The 27,082-nt window shown below is 40.8% G+C and overlaps 2 protein-coding genes across 6 annotated transcripts in view; both read right to left on the reverse strand.

Moving 5' to 3' along the window:
* IGSF5 (immunoglobulin superfamily member 5) overlaps positions 1-16,348 on the reverse strand; it is an 84,694-nt gene extending 68,346 nt beyond the window's left edge. For all 5 annotated transcript variants that reach the window (XM_054973639.1, XM_054973640.1, XM_054973638.1 and 2 more), the window contains exons 1-3: positions 16,140-16,348; positions 14,951-15,068; positions 8,424-8,744 (exon numbers count right to left, since the gene is read on the reverse strand). In XM_054973639.1, coding sequence (XP_054829614.1) covers positions 8,424-8,744; positions 14,951-15,008 — 379 coding nt within the window. In that variant the 5' untranslated portion in view covers positions 15,009-15,068; positions 16,140-16,348. The remainder of the gene's footprint in view (positions 1-8,423; positions 8,745-14,950; positions 15,069-16,139) is intronic.
* Positions 16,349-20,331: 3,983 nt separating this feature from the next.
* LOC129326151 (beta-1,3-galactosyltransferase 5-like) lies at positions 20,332-25,155 on the reverse strand. Its single transcript, XM_054974307.1, has 3 exons — positions 25,023-25,155; positions 22,264-23,210; positions 20,332-21,543 (listed from the first exon to the last, which is right to left on the reverse strand). The coding sequence occupies exons 2-3, from the start codon at positions 23,208-23,210 to the stop codon at positions 21,492-21,494; spliced, it is 999 nt and encodes a 332-aa protein (XP_054830282.1). The 5' UTR covers positions 25,023-25,155; the 3' UTR covers positions 20,332-21,491.
* Positions 25,156-27,082: the final 1,927 nt, after the last annotated feature.

A 27,082-nucleotide genomic window follows, 5' to 3' on the forward strand; every position in this document is an offset into this window, starting at 1 on the left:
GAAGCCCGAGAGGAGCTGTTGATTAGATTAGCTAAAGAGAATGCTACCTCTGAATGCTGAAGGGTTATCACAGGTCTGGGGAAAAACCCGGAGTTGGCAGAAATGATTAGAGCTTGCCAAGGAACTTCCTCACATCAAGCCTCTCTGCTTGCTGCCGCTCTCCGCCAGGGTGTGAGGCCAGGGGGGGGATGTTTTAACTGCGACAACCCTGGTCATTTTGCAGCAGAATGTCAGGCTCCTGGGGGTGGAGGTGTACAATCGACACCTACCAGCCCAACTTGAACAAGAAAGCCCCTCACCCTTGCAGCTTTGCAGCAACTCCTAGGCACCCTTAATTGGGTGAGACCTTATTTTTCTTTACCTACCAGTCTTTTGAGCCCATTGTTTTCCTTACTTACTACTGCAAAATGCGCACTGGTCATGATTTGCTGTCTATCACTATGCCTTTTCCTAAACATGATTTCAATCACCTCCTGCGTACTTCCCTGCAGTTTCAAATTGTTCTTGCTGACTTTGTGGGAGACATCCTCTTTCCTTTGCCTAAAGATCACCGCTTTTCTCTCCTACAATCAGCACCTAGTTTCCTTCGATCTCTTCAATCTTATCTCTGATTCACACTATGGCCGTTTCCACACACGTTAAATAATCCACTTTCAATACGCTTTAGTGCACATTTGTAACTGATTTTCCATGTGTGGAACAAAAAATCCACTTCTAAAGGATAACTAAAGTGCATTGAAAGTGCATTATTCAATGTGTGTGGAAACGGCCTATGTCTGCAAACTAATTAGTTGCCTTTACTGTTCTTTTACCTTTCAACAATTTTGTGATCAATGGAATATTTGTCTTTCTCATGGCCTTCCCTATAACTCCACTGGCCAAGCTTTTGTTGAATGGGCTAATCGTTCCTTCAAAACCCTGTTGCAAAAACAATTGAAACAGGGGAAATATAGAACCCCCAATTTAGCAAACGTTACACAGCAAGTCCATAAAGTTCTTTTTACTTTGAATCAATTAACTTTCTCTCAAACCCCAGGAACCATGCCTTTAATAACCTGGGGTCGAGGGGTTTGCTTCTTTTCTTACCCCTACAGGTCCTTTGTGGGTTCCTACAAAGTGTGCGCATCCTGCTCATGGCGTGGCATCAAGTGGCAACCAACCCGGTGCCCAAGATGGAAAAGGTCAGCCTGGAGCAAGCTCAGACTGCCAATTCACTTCTCATTCTGTGTGTGCTGTTTTGTTTTCTGACCCCTGTCCAGACAAATTCCTTGCCTGACCGCCTGCAATATAATCTTTGGGAACGTCTCGCAAAGCAGGTTAACGTTTCCTCCTTTTGTCTGAAAGAATCCACTGATATGCACATGCTTTTAGCTTCTTGTTTAATCCCAGTATGTACCCCCTTGTCCTATCTGTTGAATGATACTAACCTTAAGATGTTTATAGACCGAACACAAATTGGGTACCAGCAAATGTATGATTGGGGAAAGATTTCTTATCAATTACCTTCTGATGCTGTGTCATTGTATACTCCTTTTATAGCTTCTAATAGCGTTGCTAACCAGACTACGTGCACACGCATTGTGAATTGCTCAACCAACCCCAAAAAGCCTCACTGTTTGTCAGTTGGACCAAATGTTATTAATTGTTCCACTGTTGAAAATGTAACTTCTGCCTTTGCTTATATTAGTTTGCCTCCTGGGTGGTTTTTCTCTTTTGGTTCCCGAACCTTCAACTATATTCCTGCCAATTTGTCTGATACTGTTTATTGCTTAAGTCATCTTACTGTTATACTCCCCACCAACGAAGACTTGTTAACCCCCACTCGAAGACACCGAGCTGCTATGCTAGATTCCAGCTGTGACTCTACAGTGAATCTCCTAAGTGATGCAGAGGCCGTGGCCCTTGCAGCCTCTCTGGTCGGCGTTCCAGCGCTCATCATTGTGAACCATCGAACTCTTAGCAAAATAGCTTGCAGCCTGGCAAAGACAATAAACGCAACTTCTATTGCAATTGCTGCCCTGAATGCTGTGCTCATAGAGCTCAGACAGGCTGTTTTGGACAATCACGCTGCCATTGATTATTTGCTGTTGTTGCACCATCAAGGTTGTGAATCTGTTAAGAATATGCGTTGTTTTAATGTATCTGATAATTCACAAAAAATATCTGTGCAATTGAACAATTTACATAACCTAGCTTCTGATTTTAAGCAAGATCTGCTGTCTTCCTGGTGGGCCTCATTATGGTCCTGGCTGCCTACTGGATGGCTCAGTCTCTTTGTCCAATACAGAATTGGGTTTTTAGCATGTTTAATTCCAATTTGTTGCCTGTTACAGTGTCTCCCTGCTCTTGTAACTATGGGGTCGAGGGTGATTACTAAACAACCTCACGTGTATCCATTAATGGCCCCTCAGGCCAAAGCTTTAGCCAAACAACTGCATTATTACAAACTGCATACTTCTGATGTTGGATCGACCCTAGAGTCAGATACTGAACAAGAATGCTTGTTGTAAATTGACTCCTGCTCCTAATAAATAAAAGGAAAAAGAGTGGAATGTGGGTCAAGGTATTTGAAGGACCACCTCATCCCATACTGTCCAGCCCACCAGTTAAGATCTGCCTCACCATCCCAGCGGTCTGTGCCCCTGCCTTCAGAGATGAGGTGAGTAGCAACCAGAGACAAGGCTTTTTCAGTAATGGCACCTTGCTCGTAGAATGGCCTTCCTCTTGAGGCTTGCCTGGAACCTACATTACTTTCTTTTATGTGCCAGGCCAAAACCATTCTCTTCACCCAGGCTTTTCATTAAGGGGCTGATTTTTTAAAAACCATATTTTAGTCTGGAAGCTGTTGTTTTAAGCTGTCAATATTTTTATCGTCTATGTTTTTATGCTAGGCTAGGATTTTATGCTAGTTTTTAATTAGTATCTTTAATTTTTTATTTTTATTTATTTTTATTTTTATTTTTAAGCTGCCTTGGGCAGCTGCCTGGAGATGTGATATAATTTTTTTCTAAATAAATAAAATAGCATTTTAAGAAATTCTGCATGCCTTGCATTTTCCCTTCCCACCATATGGTGCCCACTTTCCCCATAGTTGTCACAGCCCCGTAGAAGGGTCTGCCTGAAGAAGTTCATGAGGCACCTTTGCAGCTGCTGTTTAGGAAAGTTGTGCCTTTCTACAGGCTTCTTGCTGACTCAAAACTGTTCAATCTGGCTTTTGTTCCTCCTAATGATGTGTTTCTTGAAACTGAGTTTTGCTGCTCTTAAAATCTTTCTGCTGCATTGTAACTCAACTACTGATTTTACACTTATGCTTGAAATTTTCACTCTTGTCATGATGAAATTTTATAGCTATTTTTGTATAGCAGCATCGTTGCTGATGTTTGATGTATATTTTGTTTTACAATACCCTACTCATGTTAGTTGTTATCTGCCTTATATATATAAATGAGCAATTTTAAGTGAGCTTAAAGGGCCATGATATTTAGAAGGCAGCGGTGTGTGTATGTGTGTGTATGACTTTTCCATGCAGAGCCAAATACATGTTCTTTCTGACCTACTCACATCAACAGTAATTGGTGATAATACTATCTAATTAACTATCATTGCTATCTTAAGCAGGGTTATAATACCCTTTCAAGTCCATCAACTTCTGTGAACTGAGGGTCAAACTTGACCATGCAGGTTTTTAAAGACTTAAGCCTGGATTCCCCAGACCCAACTCAGGTTCTCTGCTGCCACACAACAGTTGAGAATGGCTGTTTTAAAAAAGGAAAGCACAAACAGCCTCAGAACACCATCACAAGGGAAAGAAGAGCTCCTATCTCCCCCACCCCACCCCAAGCCGTTTCCCCATGACAAAAATAGCAGGGGAGAGGGGGATTTCCCTATTTTTACTGTTCCACATGCACAGAACACTCCACAGAGACACACACACACTTTCTATTTTGGAAAACAGTTCAGGGGGAGGCAGGAGCCCTTCCTCCCCCCGTGGTGACGTTCTGAAGCCATTTGGGCTCTCCTTTTATTAGCTGCTGTGTGTCTGCAGGGAACCCGAGTTGGGTCCTGGGAACATGGACCCAACTCTTTAAAAATCTGCACTTCTAGTTTGACCTAGAGAAGAGTGCAATCATGTTTTGAATTCAGGCTGAATTGAATCAAATTCAAGGTCAGCAAATTTCACACAGCAAATTTTCACACAAAATTCCTTTGAAGTAATTTTGCTGAAGAATGGCTACTTTGAAATTAGCTGCAAATTGTCCAGAGAGACTGAAATAGTTTTTCGATAGCTTTTGAGTGCTGCCATTTTGGCTGTGCAATGTGTCCATTTATCTTCTTGCCCAGAGAGTGACCATTTCATCTGATAAAGAAAGGAGGCAGCAATTTTGGCAGGTGATGGTACATTTCAAATTGGAAAACGAACAGGTAATTTAGCCACTGACATTAGGGTCTGATCAGTCTTGCTTGAATAGATATAGGCACAGAATGATCTTTTGGGTTTATGCCAAAATTTGTGTCTCTATTTGGAGGCCCAATTTTGTTGGTGAGTAGCCATTCTAAATCAATGGGGTTCTCTGTAAGTGAGGACAGCTAATGGTAGCATTATCAGGTCCTGTGATACATAGAATGTCACAGACCTACTGCAAGCCCTTCCATGTTGTGATCTTTTTGGCACTATTATTTAATTATTTTGCTCTATACATGTGTGTGTGAGCGTGTGTGTGTGTGTGTTAGGATTGCCAGCTCCAAGTTGGGAAATTCCTGGAGATCTGGGAGGGTGAAACCTGGAGAAACCTGGAGAAAGTGGGGTTTGGGGAGGGAAAGGACCTTGACATGGCATAATTCCATAGAGTCCACCCCCAAAGTAGCCATTTTCTCCAGGTGAACTGATCTCTGTGGCCTGGAGACCAGTTGTAATTCCGGGGGATCTCCAGCCACTACCTGGAGGCTCAACAACAGAAACGATGGGAAATGCCCGGATAGTCCAAGTTACAACACCATGCAAGTCCGGGAATATATATTCAATGAGAAACAGTATGTTAATATCAAAAAAATTTTATATACTCATGCAAAGTGCAAAGTGCAAATAAATAATCAATGTGAAGAATAAATACAATTTTATAAATAGATAAATAAATAGTCAAAATTCTGTCCGAGTCCGAGTCTTTTTTCACAAGAATTCATCTTCCAATTAGGAGCTTCTCAAGCATATGAATGGAGAACAATGCGGTGGCTTCCAGTCCAATATTAGATGGAATATGAGTGTGCCGACGGGCTTATGCGTGCATATTAAAACATTCCTGTTTCGTATCTCATACTTCTTCCAGGGCACAAATTAATTGGACTGGAATAAAAAATATAATTTTACAATATATAAAAATTAAAAATACAAATAAAGCATTTTACAATTACAGTACTCACTGGTCACCACTATCGCAGTTCCCTTATGTTCTTCATCAAGCCATATGCATTAGAATTTGCAAATGGACAGTCACATACCAATTAACAAGCCCCCATAAATACATTCCCTGAAAACAGCCCGTGGTTCCCTTAAAGGGCCGTATACCTCACATATTTCTCAGTAGCAGTTGCACAGGTGGAGCTTTACATCAAAAAACAAAAACAGAAGGAGACAATTATGTTACAGAATGCAATAAAGTGACAATACACATTCAATAAAAATGTTTGTGATGTCAGTGTTGTCAAGTCACCCCTAAGTACCCAAAAAGCAAGAATAATCAATTTCATTATTAAGCCCCCTGGGGGTTAAACTTCCAAGCTTGAAAATCCATTTCATTTCTAGTTGTAATAATTTCTTTGGGCTATAGACAGTAGGGGGTCCCCTGAGCATATCCAATACTGAGATTTTTAATTCATTCATATTATGATGGCATTCCCAGTAGTGAGAAACCATGGGTGCCTCACTAATCCTATGCCTAATTCTTGATATGTGCTCTTGTATCCTGGTTTTAAGAGCACGGGTAGTGCTACCTACATAATATAGGGGACAACTGCACCGAACCACATATATCACATATGGTGTTTTACAGGTAGAAAAACCACTGGGGCATCCCAAACTCCTAGGTACTATCTCCTCTAATTTCACCATAAATGAGCAAGTATTACAGTCCCCACAGGAAAAATGACCCGTCGGGGTTCTAGCTGTAATATTAGCAAGCTTATTATGTTTAAATTCCGACTTGGTCAGTATCTCTTTAAGACAGCGGGTGCGGCGAAAGCCGATGGCAGGGCTCTCTTCGCACCCAGCAATATGATTAATCAAATGCCAGTGTTTGTGTATGATATTGCAAATGGGGGTAGACAGAGCCGTATAATCTATGGCCCACTTGATTTGTTTAGTAGCCTCGCGGCATCTCAATGTCAATAATGCTTCCCGCAGCGTTCTTACTGCCCTATTTCTCGCCAAATTGATGGCAGTTTGTGGATAACCACTGCAAATAAAGGTGCTGCTTAGGAGATTACTATTGTAATGAAAGTCCTCCTCCCTAGATGAGTTGCGTTTCAGTCTAAGGAATTGACCAACTGGGATATTGTATTTTAATCTTCTAGGGTGAAAAGAGGTAAAATGGAGATAGGAACATCTGTCAGTAATCTTTTTAAAGGGACGCACCTCTAGTTTTCTGTCGCCTTTTCTGTAGATGGTAACATCTAAATAATTTATACATTCTGCGCTCCCCTGCCAAGTAAATTTAATGTCAACACTGATAGTGTTAATCCATTGTCCAAACTCCTCTGCTACGTCTATGGTGTCCAAAATCGTGACCACATCATCTATGTACCACCGATAAAAAAGGATGTGTCCTCGAAAAGGATTAGCATCATTATTCAGAATGTACTCACTCTCCAGCTGGGCCATAAAAGGGTAGCGATACTTGGGGCAGTGGAACAACCCATCGCCACCCCTTTTATTTGATAGTAATATATGTCATCAAATTTGAAATAATTGTGCTCTAATATAACATCTACTATATTGAGGAGGAACGGGGTAGATGGGCGCTGATCAGATCTAGTTAACAATGCTTCCTCCACCACCGTTCTGGCCCCTTCATGGAGAATTGAGGTGTAGAGGGCGGTGACATCAAGTGTCATCAAGTAGGCTGAACATGGGATTTCTAGTGATTCAATTAGAGCAATTAATTGCATCGTGTCCTTTAAATAGGAAGACCAAGGGTTGCACGAAATGGTCCAGGAATCTCGATAAGGGTTCAAGTACAGAATTACTCCCCAAGATGATGGGGCGCCCCTGAGCATATCCAATACTGAGATTATTACAACTAGAAATGAAATGGATTTTCAAGCTTGGAAGTTTAACCCCCAGGGGGCTTAATAATGAAATTGATTATTCTTGCTTTTTGGGTACTTAGGGGTGACTTGACAACACTGACATCACAAACATTTTTATTGAATGTGTATTGTCACTTTATTGCATTCTGTAACATAATTGTCTCCTTCTGTTTTTGTTTTTTGATGTAAAGCTCCACCTGTGCAACTGCTACTGAGAAATATGTGAGGTATACGGCCCTTTAAGGGAACCACGGGCTGTTTTCAGGGAATGTATTTATGGGGGCTTGTTAATTGGTATGTGACTGTCCATTTGCAAATTCTAATGCATATGGCTTGATGAAGAACATAAGGGAACTGCGATAGTGGTGACCAGTGAGTACTGTAATTGTAAAATGCTTTATTTGTATTTTTAATTTTTATATATTGTAAAATTATATTTTTTATTCCAGTCCAATTAATTTGTGCCCTGGAAGAAGTATGAGATACGAAACAGGAATGTTTTAATATGCACGCATAAGCCCGTCGGCACACTCATATTCCATCTAATATTGGACTGGAAGCCACCGCATTGTTCTCCATTCATATGCTTGAGAAGCTCCTAATTGGAAGATGAATTCTTGTGAAAAAAGACTCGGACTCGGACAGAATTTTGACTATTTATTTATCTATTTATAAAATTGTATTTATTCTTCACATTGATTATTTATTTGCACTTTGCACTTTGCATGAGTATATAAAATTTTTTTGATATTAACATACTGTTTCTCATTGAATATATATTCCCGGACTTGCATGGTGTTGTAACTACCTGGAGGCTGGCAAGTTGGCAACCCTAGTGTGTGTGTGTGTGTGTGTGTGTGTGTGTGTGTGTGTGTGTGTGTGTGAGAGAGAGAGAGAGAGAGAGAGAGAGAGAGAGAGAGAGATGTCTGCCAACTGAGAATTCACTTTGAGCATATCTGTGGTCCACAAAAATTTATGCTACAGTAAATGTATTACTTAAAGAGTTCTGAGAGAACAGTATAGAAAAAAGGGCAAGTAATATCAACATGGAACACGCACTATTCTTGCTATAAGCCTAAAAAAATGCACAAAATGAATGATGATGAAAAAGATATACACACCTTGAACAGAAAGAAATGCATACTGATTGCCACTCACAGTCTGGAGGCTGCATTCTATTCTTCCAGAATTATTTAGCTGAACATTGTGGATCGTCAGCTCTGAGGTAAACTCAGTACTTTTGTTGTACCCTTGTTGACTGTAGCTCTTATCTGTTATTATTGCTTTTCCAGGATAAGTAACAGACAGTACAGGCTGTCCTTCGAAAAGCCATATCAAAATTTGCCATCCCTCTGTCACCGTACAGTTAAAACGGGCCTCTGTACCAGCAAGTGCTGTTACATTGCTGGGGCCTTCTGTGATGGAAAAGCCAGACCCAGGATCTGAAAAGCAGAAATGGCAGGAGCTGCAGTTAGGCCAACACCAATGTAAACAAAGGTGTCTCTAGCTTATCCTGCAAATTCAACATGATAATAGTTATAAAACAAATTAATATAACCTTCTGCATGAATGCGTTCAATACCAGAGAAACATAAAAACTTCCATAGAAAGAAAAATGGCAGGGATGCACTTGATTAGCACTTTGGAAACACAAAGTGATGAAAATTCATATGTATATCAGTAGTAAAAAGCAAGGAATGATTCTGTATTGTAAATTGCCCCTGTGGCTTGAACACAGTGTGATCCACTAAGAATTTATCTTGGAGCAGTGCTTTTTTTTCAGGGGGAACATGGTGGAACAGAGTTCTGGCACCTCTTGAAAATACTCAACAATAGTGCTTGAAAATAATATTATTTCAAAGAAACCCGTGTGTTTCTTCCCCATTTCCCTCTTGAGAGTTCCGCCACCTCTTTTCCCAGAAAAAAAAATCCTGCCTTGGAGGATACAAGGTTCAAAGTACACATTATATGTTAATATGTGGTACAGTGCCTTGGGGACTTTTTCTAAAATAACTTTGAAACAGGGAGTGAGAACCTTTTAGAGGGCAATTTAAGAATGGTAAAAGAAGGGATGGGTCTAGAATTTAGTGGCACATTTCCTTTCTCTTATCATTTTCATGCTGAAAGTCATCTCTTCTCCCAACAGCTTGACTTTAAAATAAAAAGCACCAGGGCATTTTTACATGTGTTAGCTTGTAATCAATAGTTCCTACGAAAGGAAATGGGGTAACATTTAAATAAAAATACTTCTTTTATTTTAAAGATGTATCTTTCTACATATGCAAAATATTGTCTTATCAGATTGAAATGTACTTTATTAAGAATATAAAAAGCATATCTATTTAGAATATAACAGCACATGAAATGGGTTTGTGAATTTTAGAATATAACAGCACATGAAATGGGTTTGTGAATTTTTTTGAAATTTAAATGGATACACAACTTAGTTTTATTAAAATAATAATTACACATATACCCAATATTGGAAATGGAATAAGTAACTCCCATTTTATTTAATGGGGTTTACTCTCAGGAAAGCATTCTAAGCATTACAGCCTGAGACACACAACATTCTTCACTTCTGCTATTTTGGGAAAATAGGAAAAGATAAAATAAAATCCATCAATGTAGTAAACAAAAGGTAGGATTCTTTTTTTAAAAATCTGGTCTTTAATTTTTTTTTAAGTATATTTTTATCCCACTGTTGGGCCCTAAGAGGATAAGGGCAGTTTAAACTGTTCCTCCATGGTCACACAAGAACAGTAAGACTATAAAAGGCTTGCTTACATGTGCATTTTATTCTTTTTTTGGCTGGGGTAAACGATGTGGAGTCCCTTGCCTAGCCACCCTAGAGCCTCTGACAAGATTTCAGCTCAGCGTCTCAACTTGCTGCTTCTTAAAAGTTTCTAGATGGGAGTTCAAGAGAAGTTCCTCCTCCCCCATGCAGCCCTGCTTCCTCTCTCTCCTCTCCTGGTTCCTGCCTCCCTTTGTACTGGGACTTACTAAGGAGGACCATGACAGAAGTTTGTAAAATTATGAGTAGGGGAGAGAAGGTGGTAGAGAAGGTAAATAAAGAGGTTTTTCTCCCTCTCTCATAATACTATAACTTCAAGGCAATAGGCTCAGGCAGACAGACACTTATTTACTCAATGAGTAATCAAATTGTGGGATTCATTGCCAATGGATGTGATGATGGCCATGAAAACAGATGGCTTTAAAGGGAGATCAGGCAGATTCCAAGAAGAGAGGTCCATCTGCTGCCCTAACTTTGATTTGGGATTTGAATGTTATATGTGTCTATACCATACAGAAATTGTAATTACCTAATATTGTAGAATGTTATTGTGTAGATGGAGTAGAGAATGCCCTCAAGGCACAGCTGACTTATGGCAACCCCTGGAGGGTCTTTATGGCAAGAGACTAACAGAAGGGATTTACCATTGCCTTCCTCTGCAACCCTAGTCTTTGTTAGAGGTCTCCCATCCAACTACTAGCCAAGGCTGACCCTGCTTAGCTTTTGAGATATGATGCGATGAGGCTCACCTGGGCTATCCAGGTCAGAGATGTAGTGTAGATACCAGAAAGCATTTATGGGAAGTAAAAGGCAGCTAAACCTTTAGGATATAATGGAGAAAAAAACATTTCCTCAACTAGAAAGAACTTTTACAAGTGCAAGCAGTTCATGTGGCCAGGGAAGGGAAAGATTTAGAGGGGCACTGGACTGGCACCAAAGAATTGTTGAAACCACTGAATTGCTGTGTTATCCATTTTTATCACTATCTCAAAACTGTTGTGCCAATAAAAAAAACATATAAAAATAAGAAGATCCCAGTTCAATTCCTGGCATCTCCAGTTAAAAGGATCAAAGAATTTTGACCCTGAAGCAAGATTTTCTGCAATAGATAATTTCATTTACAACATTCATTTACAAACCTAATTGATTTTATACATAGTAATTACAATTCATAGCATCGTGAAATGATTTAGGAAAGCCCATATTTCATGATGCTATGAATTTTCATGATGTTATTGCAGAAAATCTTGCTTTTTGAGGTGGTTACATCCTGATTAGTTGTTATGGGTTTTCCGGGCTGTATTGCCGTGGTCTTGGTGTTGTAGTTCCTGGCTGGCATCTTCAGAGGTGTAGCACCAAAAGACAGAGATCTCTCAGTGTCACAGTGTGGAAAAGATGTTGGCAGGTCATTTATATCTACTCAGGAGGGGTGGGGTTGAGCTGAGTCATCCTGTAAGAGTTTCCCAGGGTGCGGAATGCTAATGGTGGGAGGCTTCACTGTATCCTGAGGAGGTTCTTTTGCATATGGATTGGTGCTTGATGTGCTAATCTTCTCTGCAGGGCTATTGTCGGGTATAGAGTGTTTTGTTAGCCTGGTGTTTTTCAGAACTGGAAACCATGCTCTGTTCATTCTTAAGGTTTCTTCTTTCCTGTTGAAGTTTTGCTTATGCTTGTGAATTTCAATGGCTTCCCTGTGCATTCTGAAACAGTAGTTGGAAGTGTTGTCCAGTATTTTGGTGTCCTGGAATAAGATACTGTGCCCTGTTTGAGTTAGGCTATGTTCAGCCACTGCTGATTTTTCAGGTTGTCCAAGTCTGCAGTGTCTTTCATGTTCTTTTATTCTTGTCTGGATGCTACGCTTTGTGGTCCCAATGTAAACTTGTCCACAGCTGCAGGGTATACGGTATACTCCTGCAGACGTGAGGGGGTCTCTACTGTCTTTTGCTGATCGTAGCATCTGTTGTATTTTTCAGGTGGGTCTGAATACTGCTTGAAGGTTATGCTTTTTCATAAGCTTTCCCATCTAATCAGTAATTCCTTTGATATATGGCAAAAACACTTTTCCTGTAGGAGACTGTTTTTCCTTGGTTGTTTGATTCATCCTGGGTTTGATTGCTCTTCGGATTTCATTTCTGGAGTAGCCATTTGCCTGAAGTGCGTGGTTTAGATGATTAATTTCCTCACTGAGAAAGTGCGGCTCACATATCCGTCTTGCGCGATCCACTAATGTTTTCATTATGCCTCTTTTCTGTCGGGGGTGGTGATTGGAGTTTTTGTGCAAGTACCGATCAGTGTGAGTTGGTTTCCTGTAGACCTTGTGACCTAACTGAAAGTTTGCTTTGCGGATGACCAAGGTATCCAGGAATGGGAGTTTTCTCTCTATTTCTTTCTCCATTGTGAATTGTATGTTCAGGTGGATGTTGTTGAGATGATTCAAAAACCCCATCAATTCTTCCTCCCCATGGCTCCAAATGATAAAGGTATCATCCACAAACCGGAACCATACACTAGGTTTGTGGGGTGCTGATTCTAGAGCTGTTTTTTTCAAAATGTTCCATGTAGAAGTTTGCTATAACTGGGCTGAGAGGGCTCCCCATGGCCACCCCATCCATCTGTTCATAGAATTCGTTATCCCATTGGAAGCAACTGGTTGTCAGACAATGATGGAATAAGGCTGTTACATCCTCTGGGAAAATCTGATTAATAAGTGCAATAGTGCCTTTTACTGGAACCTTGGTAAATAGGGATACAACATCAAAACATTCCTGGATACCTTGGTCATCCGCAAAGCAAACTTTCAGTTAGGTCACAAGGTCTACAGGAAACCAACTCACACTGATTGGTACTTACACAAAAACTCCAATCACCACCCCCGACAGAAAAGAGGCATAATGAATACAATCATGGATCGTGCAAGACGGATATGTGAGCCGCACTTTCTCAGTGAGGAAATTAATCATCTAAACCACGCACTTCAGGCAAATGGCTACTCCAGAAATGAAATCCGAAGAGCAATCAAACCCAGGATGAATCAAACAACCAAGGAAAAACAGTCTCCTACAGGAAAAGTGTTTTTGCCATATATCAAAGGAATTACTGATCAGATGGGAAAGCTTATGAAAAAGCATAACCTTCAAGCAGTATTCAGACCCACCCGAAAAATACAACAGATGCTACGATCAGCAAAAGACAGTAGAGACCCCCTCACGTCTGCAGGAGTGTACCGTATACCCTGCAGCTGTGGACAAGTTTACATCGGGACCACAAAGCGTAGCATCCAGACAAGAATAAAAGAACATGAAAGACACTGCAGACTTGGACAACCTGAAAAATCAGCAGTGGCTGAACATAGCCTAACTCAAACAGGGCACAGTATCTTATTCCAGGACACCAAAATACTGGACAACACTTCCAACTACTGTGTCAGACTGCACAGGGAAGCCATTGAAATTCACAAGCATAAGCAAAACTTCAACAGGAAAGAAGAAACCTTAAGAATGAACAGAGCATGGTTTCCAGTTCTGAAAAACACCAGGCTAACAAAACACTCTATACCCGACAATAGCCCTGCAGAGAAGATTAGCACATCAAGCACCAATCCATATGCAAAAGAACCTCCTCAGGATACAGTGAAGCCTCCCGCCATTAGCATTCCACACCCTGGGAAACTCTTACAGGATGACTCAGCTCAACCCCACCCCTCCTGAGTAGATACAAATGACCTGCCAACATCTTTTCCACACTGTGACACTGAGAGATCTCTGTCTTTTGGTGCTACACCTCTGAAGATGCCAGTCACAGCTGCTTGCGAAACGTCAGGAACTACAATGCCAAGACCACGGCAATACAGCCCGGAAAACCCACAACAACCATCGTTCTCCGGCCATGAAAGCCTTCGACAATACATCCTGATTAGTATTTGTATATTAATTTCAGAAAAGTTGTGGCTTGGGAAGAAGCATAACTCTTACGAAATGGGAAAATTGCAAGCTGGCAAGCCCGTTGCCATCTCCCGCCAGGAGGTTTGGTGTTAATTTCTGACTCAGTAATCATATATATCAAGCTCCAGTGCATTGTATATTTCAGTTCTACAAATTGGAACATAAAAGCTGGATTGGTTTTTCATGGTCCCTGCGTTTTCTTTGTTTCTGTGTTGGCTTTGGGACGACCCCCTTTTTTTCTTTTCTTCCTAGGCATCGCCAGAAAGAGTTTCCAATCAGAGAATTTCCCAAGAAGTGACATTGTGCTGTTGCATTAATGGCAACTTTCTCTCACTGGGCAAGAGAACACTGGCTGAAAGTGGAGGTCGCTAGTGGGATGTCTCCCATCATAGCAGGAATGACAGGCCTGGCCCCAGTTGCACAGTGGGGAACCTACAAGGACTTCTGGGGAGCACCTCATTTTTTGTATCCCCTCTCCATACTATTTCTCCATTGCCTCCTCTTGGCAACACCCATATCCTCACCTTTCCCTGATTGTTCTCTCCTTCCTACCCACCAGCCATCCAAACTTATATCTGTCCCCCTCGTATATCCTTCCCTTGGAGATCTGATCCAGCCCGCACCTCACCAGCCACTTTGAAGCCTTAAAATTATAGTGTGAACTGCTCAAAGATTTCTTTCATAATGTATAGTTTGGCCCTCATTGTTTAAAGAAGATAACACAATTGTGTTTTGTTTTGCAGTTTCCTACTCCCTTTGAAAATGATTGGAGGAGGGTTGAGCTGGCTTTCAAAGATGAAACACAGAATTGTGCCCTGAAGATATTTACCAAATTTCATTCCCATCATTCAGTGTTCAATGGAGTAACTGCATTGAAAACAACATATCTATCAGGTGACTTAAATGAACATACCTGTTAATAAGGCCAAGAGGCTCAAAGTCACCAAAAAGCTTTTTTGAAGTCTGTCCATTTAGCATACTCTTTCCTCGAACCTGAAAGACTGAATCATTCACTATGTTTGTACACCTCCCTAGTGCAAAGTAAAGAAAAGAGGGGAATAATCAGTACAAAGGGCTATGCAGTTCTAAGCAGAGTTATACACTTTGAAATCCATTAACTTTACTGCATTGTAACATTGCATTTGGGTGACCACTGGTATAAAGCATACAGAGCCTGTGGGAGGGGGCTTCTACCAAATCATCCTAAGAGTGATCAGAATAGTCCCAGTGCTTTAGTGCTGGTAAAATATTTTTCATATGAGAAAAATAAAATTATATTTGATACTTCTTTCCTGCTTACCTGGGATAGGATGTCATTCTATTTACTATTGCAGACCTTCTTGTCTAACAAAAAGTAGAATGGCAGACATTAATGGGTTTATTAAAGTCTGTTTCTCAATGTATTGTCGAAGGCTTTCATGGCCGGAGAACGATGGTTGTTGTGGGTTTTCCGGGCTGTATTGCCGTGGTCTTGGCATTGTAGTTCCTGACGTTTCGCCAGCAGCTGTGGCTGGCATCTTCAGAGGTGTAGCACCAAAAGACAGAGATCCTGTCTTTTGGTGCTACACCTCTGAAGATGCCAGACACAGCTGCTGGCGAAACGTCAGGAACTACAATGCCAAGACCACGGCAATACAGCCCAGAAAACCCACAACAACCATCTGTTTCTCAATTTTCAGTCATAAGTGAGGAGGGGTAATCTGCAAAAAATGTTGACACTGAGGGGGCCATTTAACTTTCTGTCTAATAGTTGCTGTCCACATATGAGATTAGAGAACTAAGATAAAGCAGAAATGTAAAAGAAGATACCTTTACATTCTTTCTCTCTACACGTTGTTATTTATTAACTTGAATTCAGGTCAGGATTTAACTTAGGAGAGTTAAAATCCATTTCCTCAAAAGCTTTCTTTTATCAGGTACAAAAGCTGTGGATGGTTTCACTTTGAAGACAAGCATGAAGGGGACCGTTTAATTCTTCCTTTCCCCGTCATTTATCTGCTCAAAGTCATCCTCCTCTCTGTTTTTTCCCCACCCCAGGAGAGAAAAGTTACAGTGACCGGAACCTTTCATCACTCGGAGTCGAGAAGCCCCACCCGCCTTACCTTTATATCTGAAAATAATAACTTGAAAGCCACTCGTGATGTTCCAGGGATTCTTTCAAGAAGGTTTGTTCTTGTCTCTGGCATCCATATGACTCCTCCTATGTAGAACCAGATTATCCATTTGGGTTCTCCTCATTAGTCACTGGAAAGGCCCTAAAGAAAAACATTTCATGTCATTTTTGTTTTCTCCGGCCTGCATAACTCTTTGCAGTAAGGTTTTATCTCTATTAAGATAAGGCTTAGGTCTGCAACCAATGTGCATACTCCAATGTTCAATTATTAACAGAGGCTTTCAAAGCATGAAGTAAGACTGCTGATACAAAACTCACTTCACTTCAAATAAAATATTCTGAGAAGTTAAGGAAACGATGACACCTATTGCTATTACTAAGCACAGCTTTTTAAAAAGCTGAAGCAAACTGGAAGTGTCGACAGTTCAGAGAAATCTCTTAATATTGTGCATGGAGTTTTCTACAGTACGTATTTTAAACTCCACAGATTAAACTCCAGAAAAGACCATAAATGCCCATTCTGAACACGTCACTGAAGCCGTCTAGTCTTTCTTGTCCTATCCTTAAAGGGAATGGCCGGCAAAGATTTTTATGGGACTAAAGAGTTTCTTATATTCTTTTTCTATGGGTTAAACCAATTTATCTTCTGAGGGCAAAGGTTTCTCATACCTTAAAGATAAAACACTGTCCTCCCACAGTTAATGAAGCTTTAACTTGAATTTTCCAAAACCTGCTTTGCTCCAAGTTTTTGTAGTGTTTTATCCTTATCCTTTAAAAACCTGTTTGCTTTCAGAAGCCAAAGGAAGTTAAAGATCTCATATGAAAGGGATCTTAGAGGTTCTTTACAGAAAAGCAAACTATAGAAGTGAACAGTTGCCACCAAGTGCAACCCATGCACTGCTTTATGCCAGTGCATTAAAACAATCTCACAGAGTACTCCTGTGTATATTTATTACTTTTTGTGAGACTTCATATGTGCTACTTACTAATAAAAAATTTGCAACAACCAGTGTTTGGGCTGCAGAAACTTTGAGTTACTAATCAACGTTTCACAATAATGTTGCTGTACAGTTTCCATTATGCAAATGAGCTTTCTTACACTGTATTGTCGAAGGCGTTCACGGCCGGAGAACGATGGTTGTTGTGGGTTTTCCGGGCTGTATTGCCGTGGTCTTGGCATTGTAGTTCCTGACGTTTCGCCAGCAGCTGAGGCTGACATCTTCAGAGGTGTAGCACCAAAAGACAGAGATCTCTCAGTGTCACAGTGTGGAAAAGATGTTGGCAGGTCATTTGTATCTACTCAGGAGGGGTGGGGTTGAGCTGAGTCATCCTGTAAGAGTTTCCCAGGGTGTGGAATGCTAATGGCGGGAGGCTTCACTGTATCCTGAGGAGGTTCTTTTGCATATGGATTGGTGCTTGATGTGCTAATCTTCTCTGCAGGGCTATTGTCGAGTATAGGGTGTTTTGTTAGCCTGGTGTTTTTCAGAACTGGAAACCATGCTCTGTTCATTCTTAAGGTTTCTTCTTTCCTGTTGAAGTTTTGCTTATGCTTGTGAATTTCAATGGCTTCCCTGTGCAGTCTGAAACAGTAGTTGGAAGTGTTGTCCAGTATTTTGGTGTCCTGGAATAAGATACTGTGCCCTGTTTGAGTTAGGCTATGTTCAGCCACTGCTGATTTTTCAGATTGTCCAAGTCTGCAGTGTCTTTCATGTTCTTTTATTCTTGTCTGGATGCTACGCTTTGTGGTCCCGATGTAAACTTGTCCACAGCTGCAGGGTATACGGTATACTCCTGCAGACGTGAGGGGGTCTCTACTGTCTTTTGTTGATCGTAGCATCTGTTGTATTTTTCGGGTGGGTCTGAATACTGCTTGAAGGTTATGCTTTTTCATAAGCTTTCCCATCTGATCAGTAATTCCTTTGATATATGGCAAAAGCACTTTTCCTGTAGGAGACTGTTTTTCCTTGGTTGTTTGATTCATCCTGGGTTTGATTGCTCTTCGGATTTCATTTCTGGAGTAGCCATTTGCCTGAAGTGCGTGGTTTAGATGATTAATTTCCTCATTGAGAAAGTGCGGCTCACATATCCATCTTGCGCGATCCACTAATGTTTTCATTATGCCTCTTTTCTGTCGGGGGTGGTGATTGGAGTTTTTGTGTAAGTACCGATCAGTGTGAGTTGGTTTCCTGTAGTACACTACACTAGTACAAAATACACTAGTATTTTGCTTGTCTCTTGCTCTGAATTTTGATGTAGTTCGACATTTTAATTATGAAAGGTTGCTGCTGACCCCTGTGCTACAGCAATCATTTGCTGATGAATTTTCCTATGTGCACAAGTCAATCAAGTGGTGAATGATTGCTGTGGCTCCAATGAGAGCACAGTACTCAAGAGATGCAGCCCTTCTGTCCCCATGAGACATTTAATTCCATGCCTTAGGCCCTCCATCAATGGACAGCAAATTTTGTGCATTGTAAATTTTTATTTTCCAACCACACAGTTCCAGAAAATAATAAAGATAAAAACACAATGTTATTGATATTCAAGTTTTATTATAAATGGTTTAAAGGGAATTTTACATAATAAAATTGCAATAAATGAAATCAGACTTTCCAAAAAATTTTCCAGATCTTTCTATAGCAATCTCCATCCTAGCAGCAGCAACTACTTTCTTTTTAAAATCCTTTCTGGGTTTTTTCCCCCAGTAGAACCCTAACTGGTCTAACTTTTTTGGTTAAACACTCGCAGGTTTTAAAAAAAAATTCTGCTGTGATGGCACAGCTTGCCCAAGGAGCCCTGTGAGACCCACGTAGCATCTGGCTCAGACAGAAAGGGTGGCAGGGCATTGCTGGAAGAGTGGGTTCACCCCAGTTGGCCAGGCTGTCAAATTTCCTTTATAGGAATCCTATCCCACTCAACCAGTAGGACAGTATAGTGTGGAATAGTATATGTTTGAACAAAGTTTGAGCAGAAAGCAAACATTTTAACTCTTGCAGACCCAAAAGTCACTGTTCTCCTACAAAATAAATAAATAAATAACTTCAAAGGGAGAATGAAACTGCTGAATCAAGAGATTTACTATCTACTAACGGTTAAAGAGAGACTTGGCATTCCTTATTCAATGTAGTTTCTAATAGCTCTACAGGACCCACTTTTTAGAGATGTTAATAGGTTTTTATTATAATGTTGGTATGATATTCTAACCTTGTATGAGTGTTAATTGTTCTGCTGTTCATACTGCACTTCCTTTGGTTACAGGTAGCTTATTCTACTTGATTAATCTACTTTGCTAATCCCACTCTACCCATCTTCTGTCTTTCTATATCTGCAGGACACGGTTAGTGGAACCTCTCATCATCCATGGACCTCTCTCGTCATTCATCAGGTGTAACAAACAAATCCATTCCAGTCCTAAAATTTTGGTTATAAATATACATGAGAGTGAGATACTGCTGAAATTAGGGAAGGCAAAATTGTTCTGTTCAAAGTTTCAGGAAAGCTTGAACAGTTGGTAAATGCATATCATCCTTGCCTTATACCAGCACTAATCAATCAGATCTTCCTGGAAGAACAGTTTACTTGGGTGAAAATTCACCCCACCCAAAAGCCTGCGGCCAACACTGGGGGAGAAGGAAGTGTTTTTATACAAACAACCCATGCTGTCACTGATAGGATACATGTAGGTTTCATGTGCCCCATGGCTGAATATTACTGCATGGTGGCTTGGGTTGATTTTTCCAAGTGTACAAATATCCAAGGCTTAACTAGTTGAAACACGGGAGATCAATGCCAGATATTTCTATGCATGTCTTTTAACAGAAGTTGCTGGAATGGAGGCAAGTTAGTCCTTTGGCTCAGGATTAGAGCAGTTAGGGAATGGGGTTAACCCTGAGCCATTATCTCAGTTAAAATTATTCCCCAAGATACTATGTTTTCCCTTTCAGGATAAACAGCAGCTTCAGGGAACGAATCACACTAGGAACATAGCATGGGGTTAATTTGCCTCTCCTGTCCTCCCCAAGTGCCTGTGCCTCAGTCCAATTCCTTTATCTCCTGAACTGATTTGCTAAAAATGTATAGGACAAAAAAGGTCAATCATGGTTCTCCAATATCTCATCTAGTTTGCCCCCAGCCCAGCCATAGAATTATATATACAATAAAAGCAATAAAACAGCCTAAAATATTTTCACAGACTCTTATTTATTTTATTAGCATTATTTATAGTACCCCTTTCTCATTGGAACTCAAAGCAGAGTAAGTAAAATACAGAGTAAGTCAATACAATGAACAGGATGGGACATCCAGTAAATAATGCAATAGAATTTGTATTATAGAAATCTGGAACCAACCAGAGATTTGAAAACAGAACTGAAGCAACGCATTATGTATTAACATGATGTATTAAATGCTGCAAAAATTACATAGTGAGATCCTACATACAGCAAGAGGCAGTACGAACTATTTACAGTAGTATAGACCACAGTCCCCAAACCTTTAACCAAGTAACTTTCTAAACCATTCTATACAATACAGCCTTATTACTTGTGTGAAAAGCCCTCTTGGACAACTCCGTTTTGCATGGAGAGTGGGAGCCCTCCTGACCTCAGCAGGCAGTCCATCCCATAGGGTGAAGGTCGCAACAGAGAAACCACGTGTACAGGCAGTTGATTTTGCCCATTTGCAGGTTGGCACCTGTAGAAGGCCCTGATCAGATGAGTGAAGCTGTCATGGCAGAGCATAGAGCAAGAGGCAGTCCTGCAGATATGAGGGACCAAGACATGAAGGGTATGTGATAGCCAATACCTTAAACTGAACCCAATAACGCATGAGCAGCTAGTGGACTGACTGCAGAATAGGAGTAATATGCATGTTCTACCTAGCTCCTGATGGTAATTCTGCATCAGCTGCAGTCTCTGAGTGATTTTTGAGGGGAGACCAATGTAAAGTGCACTACAGTAGTCTAGTCTCAGTGTTACTGTGATGGGGATCCAGGTGGCCAGATCAGATGTATCAAGGTAGGGGGGCTAGACTGGAAGAAAGTGTTTTTTGTAGCTGCATTAACTTGCTTCTCCAGCAGTAATGTTGGATCCAGTATAATAATGCAATAAAACAGTCTAAAACTTTTAACAGACATTAAAGACAACTATCCTATTCCCCTTATAAAAATGCCTTCCTGGACAAATTCATTTCATACATTCTGTGACCTTATCAGGCAGGCCATTCTGCCAAGTGGGAGCCATAATAAAGAATACTACTATAGGGGCAGCTGTTGATCTTATCCATTTGCAGGGCTGCAGCTTCCTCTAATGAAATTACATAAGGTCAAGATGGGTAGCCATGTTCATCTGTCTGTAGCAGTAGAAAAGAGCAGGAGTCCAGTAGCACCTGTAAGACTAACAAAAGTTGTGGAAACTACATAAGAATACATAGATTAACATGCATACATATGATTAAAATCATGAGTACATGACAGGCTTAGAAACTGTATGACCTACCGCATGCCCTTTGTGAGCTGAAATGCAATTCTCTTGTGGCTAAATAAATATGTTTAGAATCAAGGTTTTATATCAATAATTGGAAAAAGGCAGAGGGGAATTTAATGTTTAAACCAAAAGCCAATGGTGGTGATGATGATGATGGCAAGGATAATGATGATGACGATGGCAACGATGATATTGATGTTGACTATGACGATGATGATGATATGCACAGCTGAAAGCATGCCTTGAGAACCATATTTTTCCATCCATGTAGGTGAATGAAACAGATTATAAAAATAACTAAAATCACTTTCATTCTGTTCCTAACCAAATATACTCAGAATGAGTAAAACTGAATGAGTTCCTTTGGAAACATGATTGGGACAACTACTTATTGGTAAGCATTCTTACAACTGCAGTTTTACCAAGGGACAAAACATTTTAATAAAAGGAAACAATCTGTCTATATATTATTTTATATGCGTTATTCTGTTCAAATATTATTTTAATATGTTTTCGAAATGATTTGTGTCAAGGAGAGGTGATTGTTGGTGACTGTAGTATCTCATTATATCTGTCTTCTAATCAGTGAATGAGCAAACAATGCAACATTGAAAACTTTGCAGTTTTTACCCTGCAGGAACTTCTGGACATTCTTCAATCATGGACTTCTCCAGTCCATTCCAGTACACCATCATTTCAGTAGAAGAGATATAACGGCTTGTGACAAGTTTCCTGTAGCAACAAGGAGAAAATTCAACCTGGTCTGCAAAAAATGTTGGCTCTGAATCAAGCATTTCTGGTTTAATTTTGAGTTCAGCCAAGCAAAGTCCAACAAACATATCTTCCAGTTTTAAAAAACGAACCTTTCCCAAAACAATGAACACCTGACTAGCAACATCAGTAGACAAGACATAACCAGTTCCAGAACAAAATGGAGGGTATTTATTCTCTGGGTATTCTTCTTTACTCACACACCATTTACTCTTTGGATCCCTTATTGGATTATCATGCATTTTTAAAACACCTGTGAAGAATCTGGTCATTCGGGTTTTTTTCAAAAGAAGTTCCATCAAGTAATAGGTATTAACAAACATATCAGAATCAGTTTTCATGACAAAGCTAGATTGTGGACAGAATCTGTGAACCCATTCAAGGCCCATCAAAGTCTTTAAAGTTAAATTATAATATGTATCCAGAAAATCCTTTTGGATGATGTCTTTATATAGTAAGCTTTCTGAAGTAACAGTAATCTGGTCAAAAGGCTGTGAAGTGTTTCCTAGGAGAAAATACGTCACAATGCGTTTGTCAGCTACTACTCTTTCTTTGCCCCATGTTTCACGGATAGCCATTCGGGACTTAAATTGGCTAGGATGAGATGTTACAAGTATTACTAAGAATGGTGGGGCCCTACTGCAATCTACATTGGGCAGTTTGAAATGATCACCATTCTTTCTCTTGAAAACCAATATGTCGTCTTGACAAAATGAACAGACTCCAGTACAATTCAACACTGTGGATATGCTTAAACAAGCTGCAGTGCATGCCATAGCGAAAACAAAGATTTTTTTCATGATCATCTGAAAAAAAAGAGGAAAATAAATATATTAAAGTTTCTGTTCCAAGATTATTTAAAACTAGTTTAACAAGCTATTTCAGTTTCTGCTGTCATATGGTATAATGCCAGGTCATACCATGCAGTTTTCAATGGAAACAGCTTTTCTTAAGTTTACCACAAAATAGAATGGGACAGTTTATATAAAGATCCATGATTTGACAAGAGACTGAGAGTCAGAGGGACAAACAGCTGCATAACTTTTATTACTGTGATATAAACTCTAATGTTTCCAATCACTAAACGTTATAATTTGTGTCTGGGCCAATGCAATTCTCCAGCTTTCTGAGGAAGGCTGCTTCCACACACATTGGATAATCCACTTTCAATACTCTTTAGTGAACATTTGAAACTGATTTTCCATGTGTGGAACAAAAAATCCACTTCCAAAGGATTGCGAAAGTGCATTGAAAGTGCATTATTCAACATGTGTGGAAATGGCCGAAGTACCAAATTAGTGAAATCCTTTTAACCTGGTAGTTTCTGTTTGTTCACTGGCATAATCAGTTATTTGGAATTCCAAATAAATTCCAAATCTGCATTATTGTCAGAACTGTATGCAAAATCCAGTTCTCCTCAACTTTTTCCTGTAGCAGAACCAGGGTACAGTACCATCCATCTCTAATATAGACAAACCAGAAAAATAATGCACAATACCATTAGAATACTAAATATATATATAACATAAAATGATGGAGTCCTGGAAGAGTTTAAATTTTAATAGGTACACTGATTAACCATCCTTAAAATCGTGTTTACTGGTATGTTAACTGTAAAGAAATAAATTAGGGTCTTCAGATAATATAACATTTCTATGAAAAAATGACACAAAATATAAATTGGTTTTCCAAATGGAGCATAAGTAGTAATTCAAATCAGAAGTAATTCGAATACTGCAGATAGTAACATGGGCTACACAGGCTCGCAACCACCCCGTGTTTCCCCTTTTGAGTTGGAGCAAAGGAGCTTTTTCTTTCTTCTAGCTAAAAGCAAAAACCACTACAAGCCCTGCAAATTGTCCTCAGAATGAGCACAGAGCTATATGGCAATTTCCAAAAACTATACTCAATACTTACCTTAAACGGAGTAACACAGAGATTGGTACCTCTTCCTACCTCCTTACAGTAATCTAAAAGTAGATACCTGATTTTTAGAAACAGGCCTGTTTTGATTCTCCCAGTTGAGTAAGGACGTATCAGACAGAACACTGCCAAGAACCTAAAAACTTCACCTCTCTCCTAGTTATTAGTGTGACTGTAATGTTAGAGACTATAGGCACCAACATACATGAGGAAGATCATGGATCTCTATCCCTGTGTGACAAGCAAATTGCCCAGATTTATAAGTCCAATTCAAATTCATGCCAGGCAGGGATAGGAAAGGGGCTTTAACCCCTTAGCCTTATTGAAACTCCGTTCCCTGTGCTGTTGTTAGCATATTAAAGAGAAAAGCCAGGTTTTCTGAGGGCATGACATATCAGTTAAAGTGAGCCCAGGTTTACAGAAAAATACAAAACCAAACAAAAATTTGGGGAGGGGGTTAACACCCCAAGAATTCAAACAAAAAATACCAGATGAGATTGTGTGAAAGTTGCAAGATGTCACTGGCAACTTCACCAGACATGGCTTGAAGAAGGAAGATCAACATGCTTTAATCTCCGAGACGATTCAATAACTGACTAAGTCTTTCCTTCAGCTGTGACAGCTGGCTTCCACATGGCTTAAATTTTCCTCTGGCAAACTTAATACTTTGATGATAGTAAGTAAATTTGCCTTACCTTTGGTGCTGTCGTACAGTTGGCAGGTTGAGCTGGAATTTGCCAGGAGAATTGATTGACTGAATCCAAAGTACAAATCAAAACAGGAGAACCATTAATTCAAAATAAATGCTTGATTTAAAAAAAAATGTTGGGTTTAAACTTGAACAGGGATCTTGTCCATAAGAAAATAAATGAGGAAACCTTACAGATTGTTACTTTTCGTATTGCCTTTTCTTACAAAAGAATGTCATACAGTAGGAATCTAAAGAATACCATGCAAGATAAACAGCATATGAAAACATGTATAAAGAACTTGTTAAGATGTTTTCATTGCTCTGTCTCATCCGATCCTATTCTAAACAGTCTTTAACTAACAATATACTGAACAGGGCAGGTCATGGAGAGAAGGAACGCTGAGTGTACCAAACCTGTCATGCACTGTTCTATACTGAGTTCTAAGCACCACTGTTTAAAACGGGTTCTGACAAGCTGGAAAGAATTCACAAGCAGGCCATGAAGTCAGGGACTGTATGAGAGTAAGAACAGTGAGTGCTATGCCTTCCTATCAGTATTAAGCCTACAGGCTGGGGGACTTGTCTTCACAATTATGTCCAGGTCCTGACCCAGCCACTGATCAGTAAAGGTTGTGATATACACACCCACCATAGCCCCCCAAAGAATATGCCCTTCTTTGCCCATGGTAATAGGAACATGCACGGAAGGGAGGGTCATGATAACCAAGAACGTGGTGTTACCAGAACTGCCATTTTATGGGGAAATTAGCTAGCAGTCTGGGACTAAATTAAGCACGGATCTTACCCAATGTATACCAAGGTCCACTTCCAACGCAGCAAGAAAGAGGAGGCGATTTCTCCCAATAACATGTTGTTTTAATGCAAAATTGTTGCGTGTACCCATACTAATACACATTTAATCAAGAACATACAAGTACTAAGAAAATAGAGCAAGGAAAGCATAGAGACAGTTGCATTAGCAGGTTCCCAGTTGAGTACGCTGGAGCTGGGGTAGTTATAATACGAACCTGTCCTGGTGAAAAGAAAGAGAATCAGCAGCCAATGTGTATTTCTCTAACGGCCTACGCAGACGAGCAGAGAGATAAGCAAGAGTGTGGATAGGGAAGACGCCCGTGTGCTTGAGAGCGAGGGAAGCCTGCTTAAATACCCAAAAAGAGGCTTTGAAGCTTACGCTTTCCTAGTGGCTCTCAGATGTAAAAAAAAAAAAAAAGGTTTTTATTGCTCCTATCTCTAAGATGAATGGGCCACTTTTAGAGTCAGGAAAGGAGGAAAGGGGATGTCAGGTTGATTTATGCCAGGAATGTTGCGGCTGCATGGTTCTGGTGTCATTAAATGTGTTTGGATTGTGGGCCCTTTATGTCCATTGCTGTGGCGGCCTCTCTTGATATGCAGAGCAGGGCAAGGCTGGGTGCAGTGGACGTGCTATGAGATGGTTCACGAAATGGCTTCTTAGCTGCAAACTACTCCTGCGGTAGGGGCATGGCTTCTCTCTGGGCATATCTTCTGAGCTAGTTGGCAGGCTGCTCGGTGAATAGGCAGACTTAGCGACCGTCCTGCCAGGGGCTCTCCGTGGGACCTGATCAGGGGGTGCCTGGCCCGGCTCGTGGCAAGTCCCTCTGGCTGGCACTGTGTTGCTAGTGGCCTGGTTCTGGGCCCAGGTGAGGTAGGTGTCCAAGCAGGGGCGGTGCTAGGGTTTGCCACGCTTGCAGCTGGCCGGCCAAGCGCCCCCTGCGCACGAGCATGCGCGCACCTGCCTGCATGATGACGTCATGCATGACATCATCACGGGAGCGCACGCACCACCGCCGGCCTGATCGCTGCAGCAGGCAGCTTCCAAGCTCTCCCGCTCGGTTGCCTCCACCACAGCAGATGCCTGCCCGCGGTGGCTGCCCCCAGCCGGGGGCTTGTGCTGGCAGCGGCGGCGGCGCGGGGTGGGAGGAATAGGAGGCTTCTGCTTTGGGGGGCGCGCTCTCGCCCCCCGCACCTCTTCCAGCGCTCCCTCCAGCACCCCGCGCCTGCGGCCACCGCCTACCTGGCCTCAAT

The sequence above is a fragment of the Eublepharis macularius genome, chromosome 3 (assembly GCF_028583425.1).
Source record: "Eublepharis macularius isolate TG4126 chromosome 3, MPM_Emac_v1.0, whole genome shotgun sequence".
In the NCBI taxonomy this organism is placed as follows: Eukaryota; Metazoa; Chordata; class Lepidosauria; order Squamata; family Eublepharidae; genus Eublepharis; species Eublepharis macularius.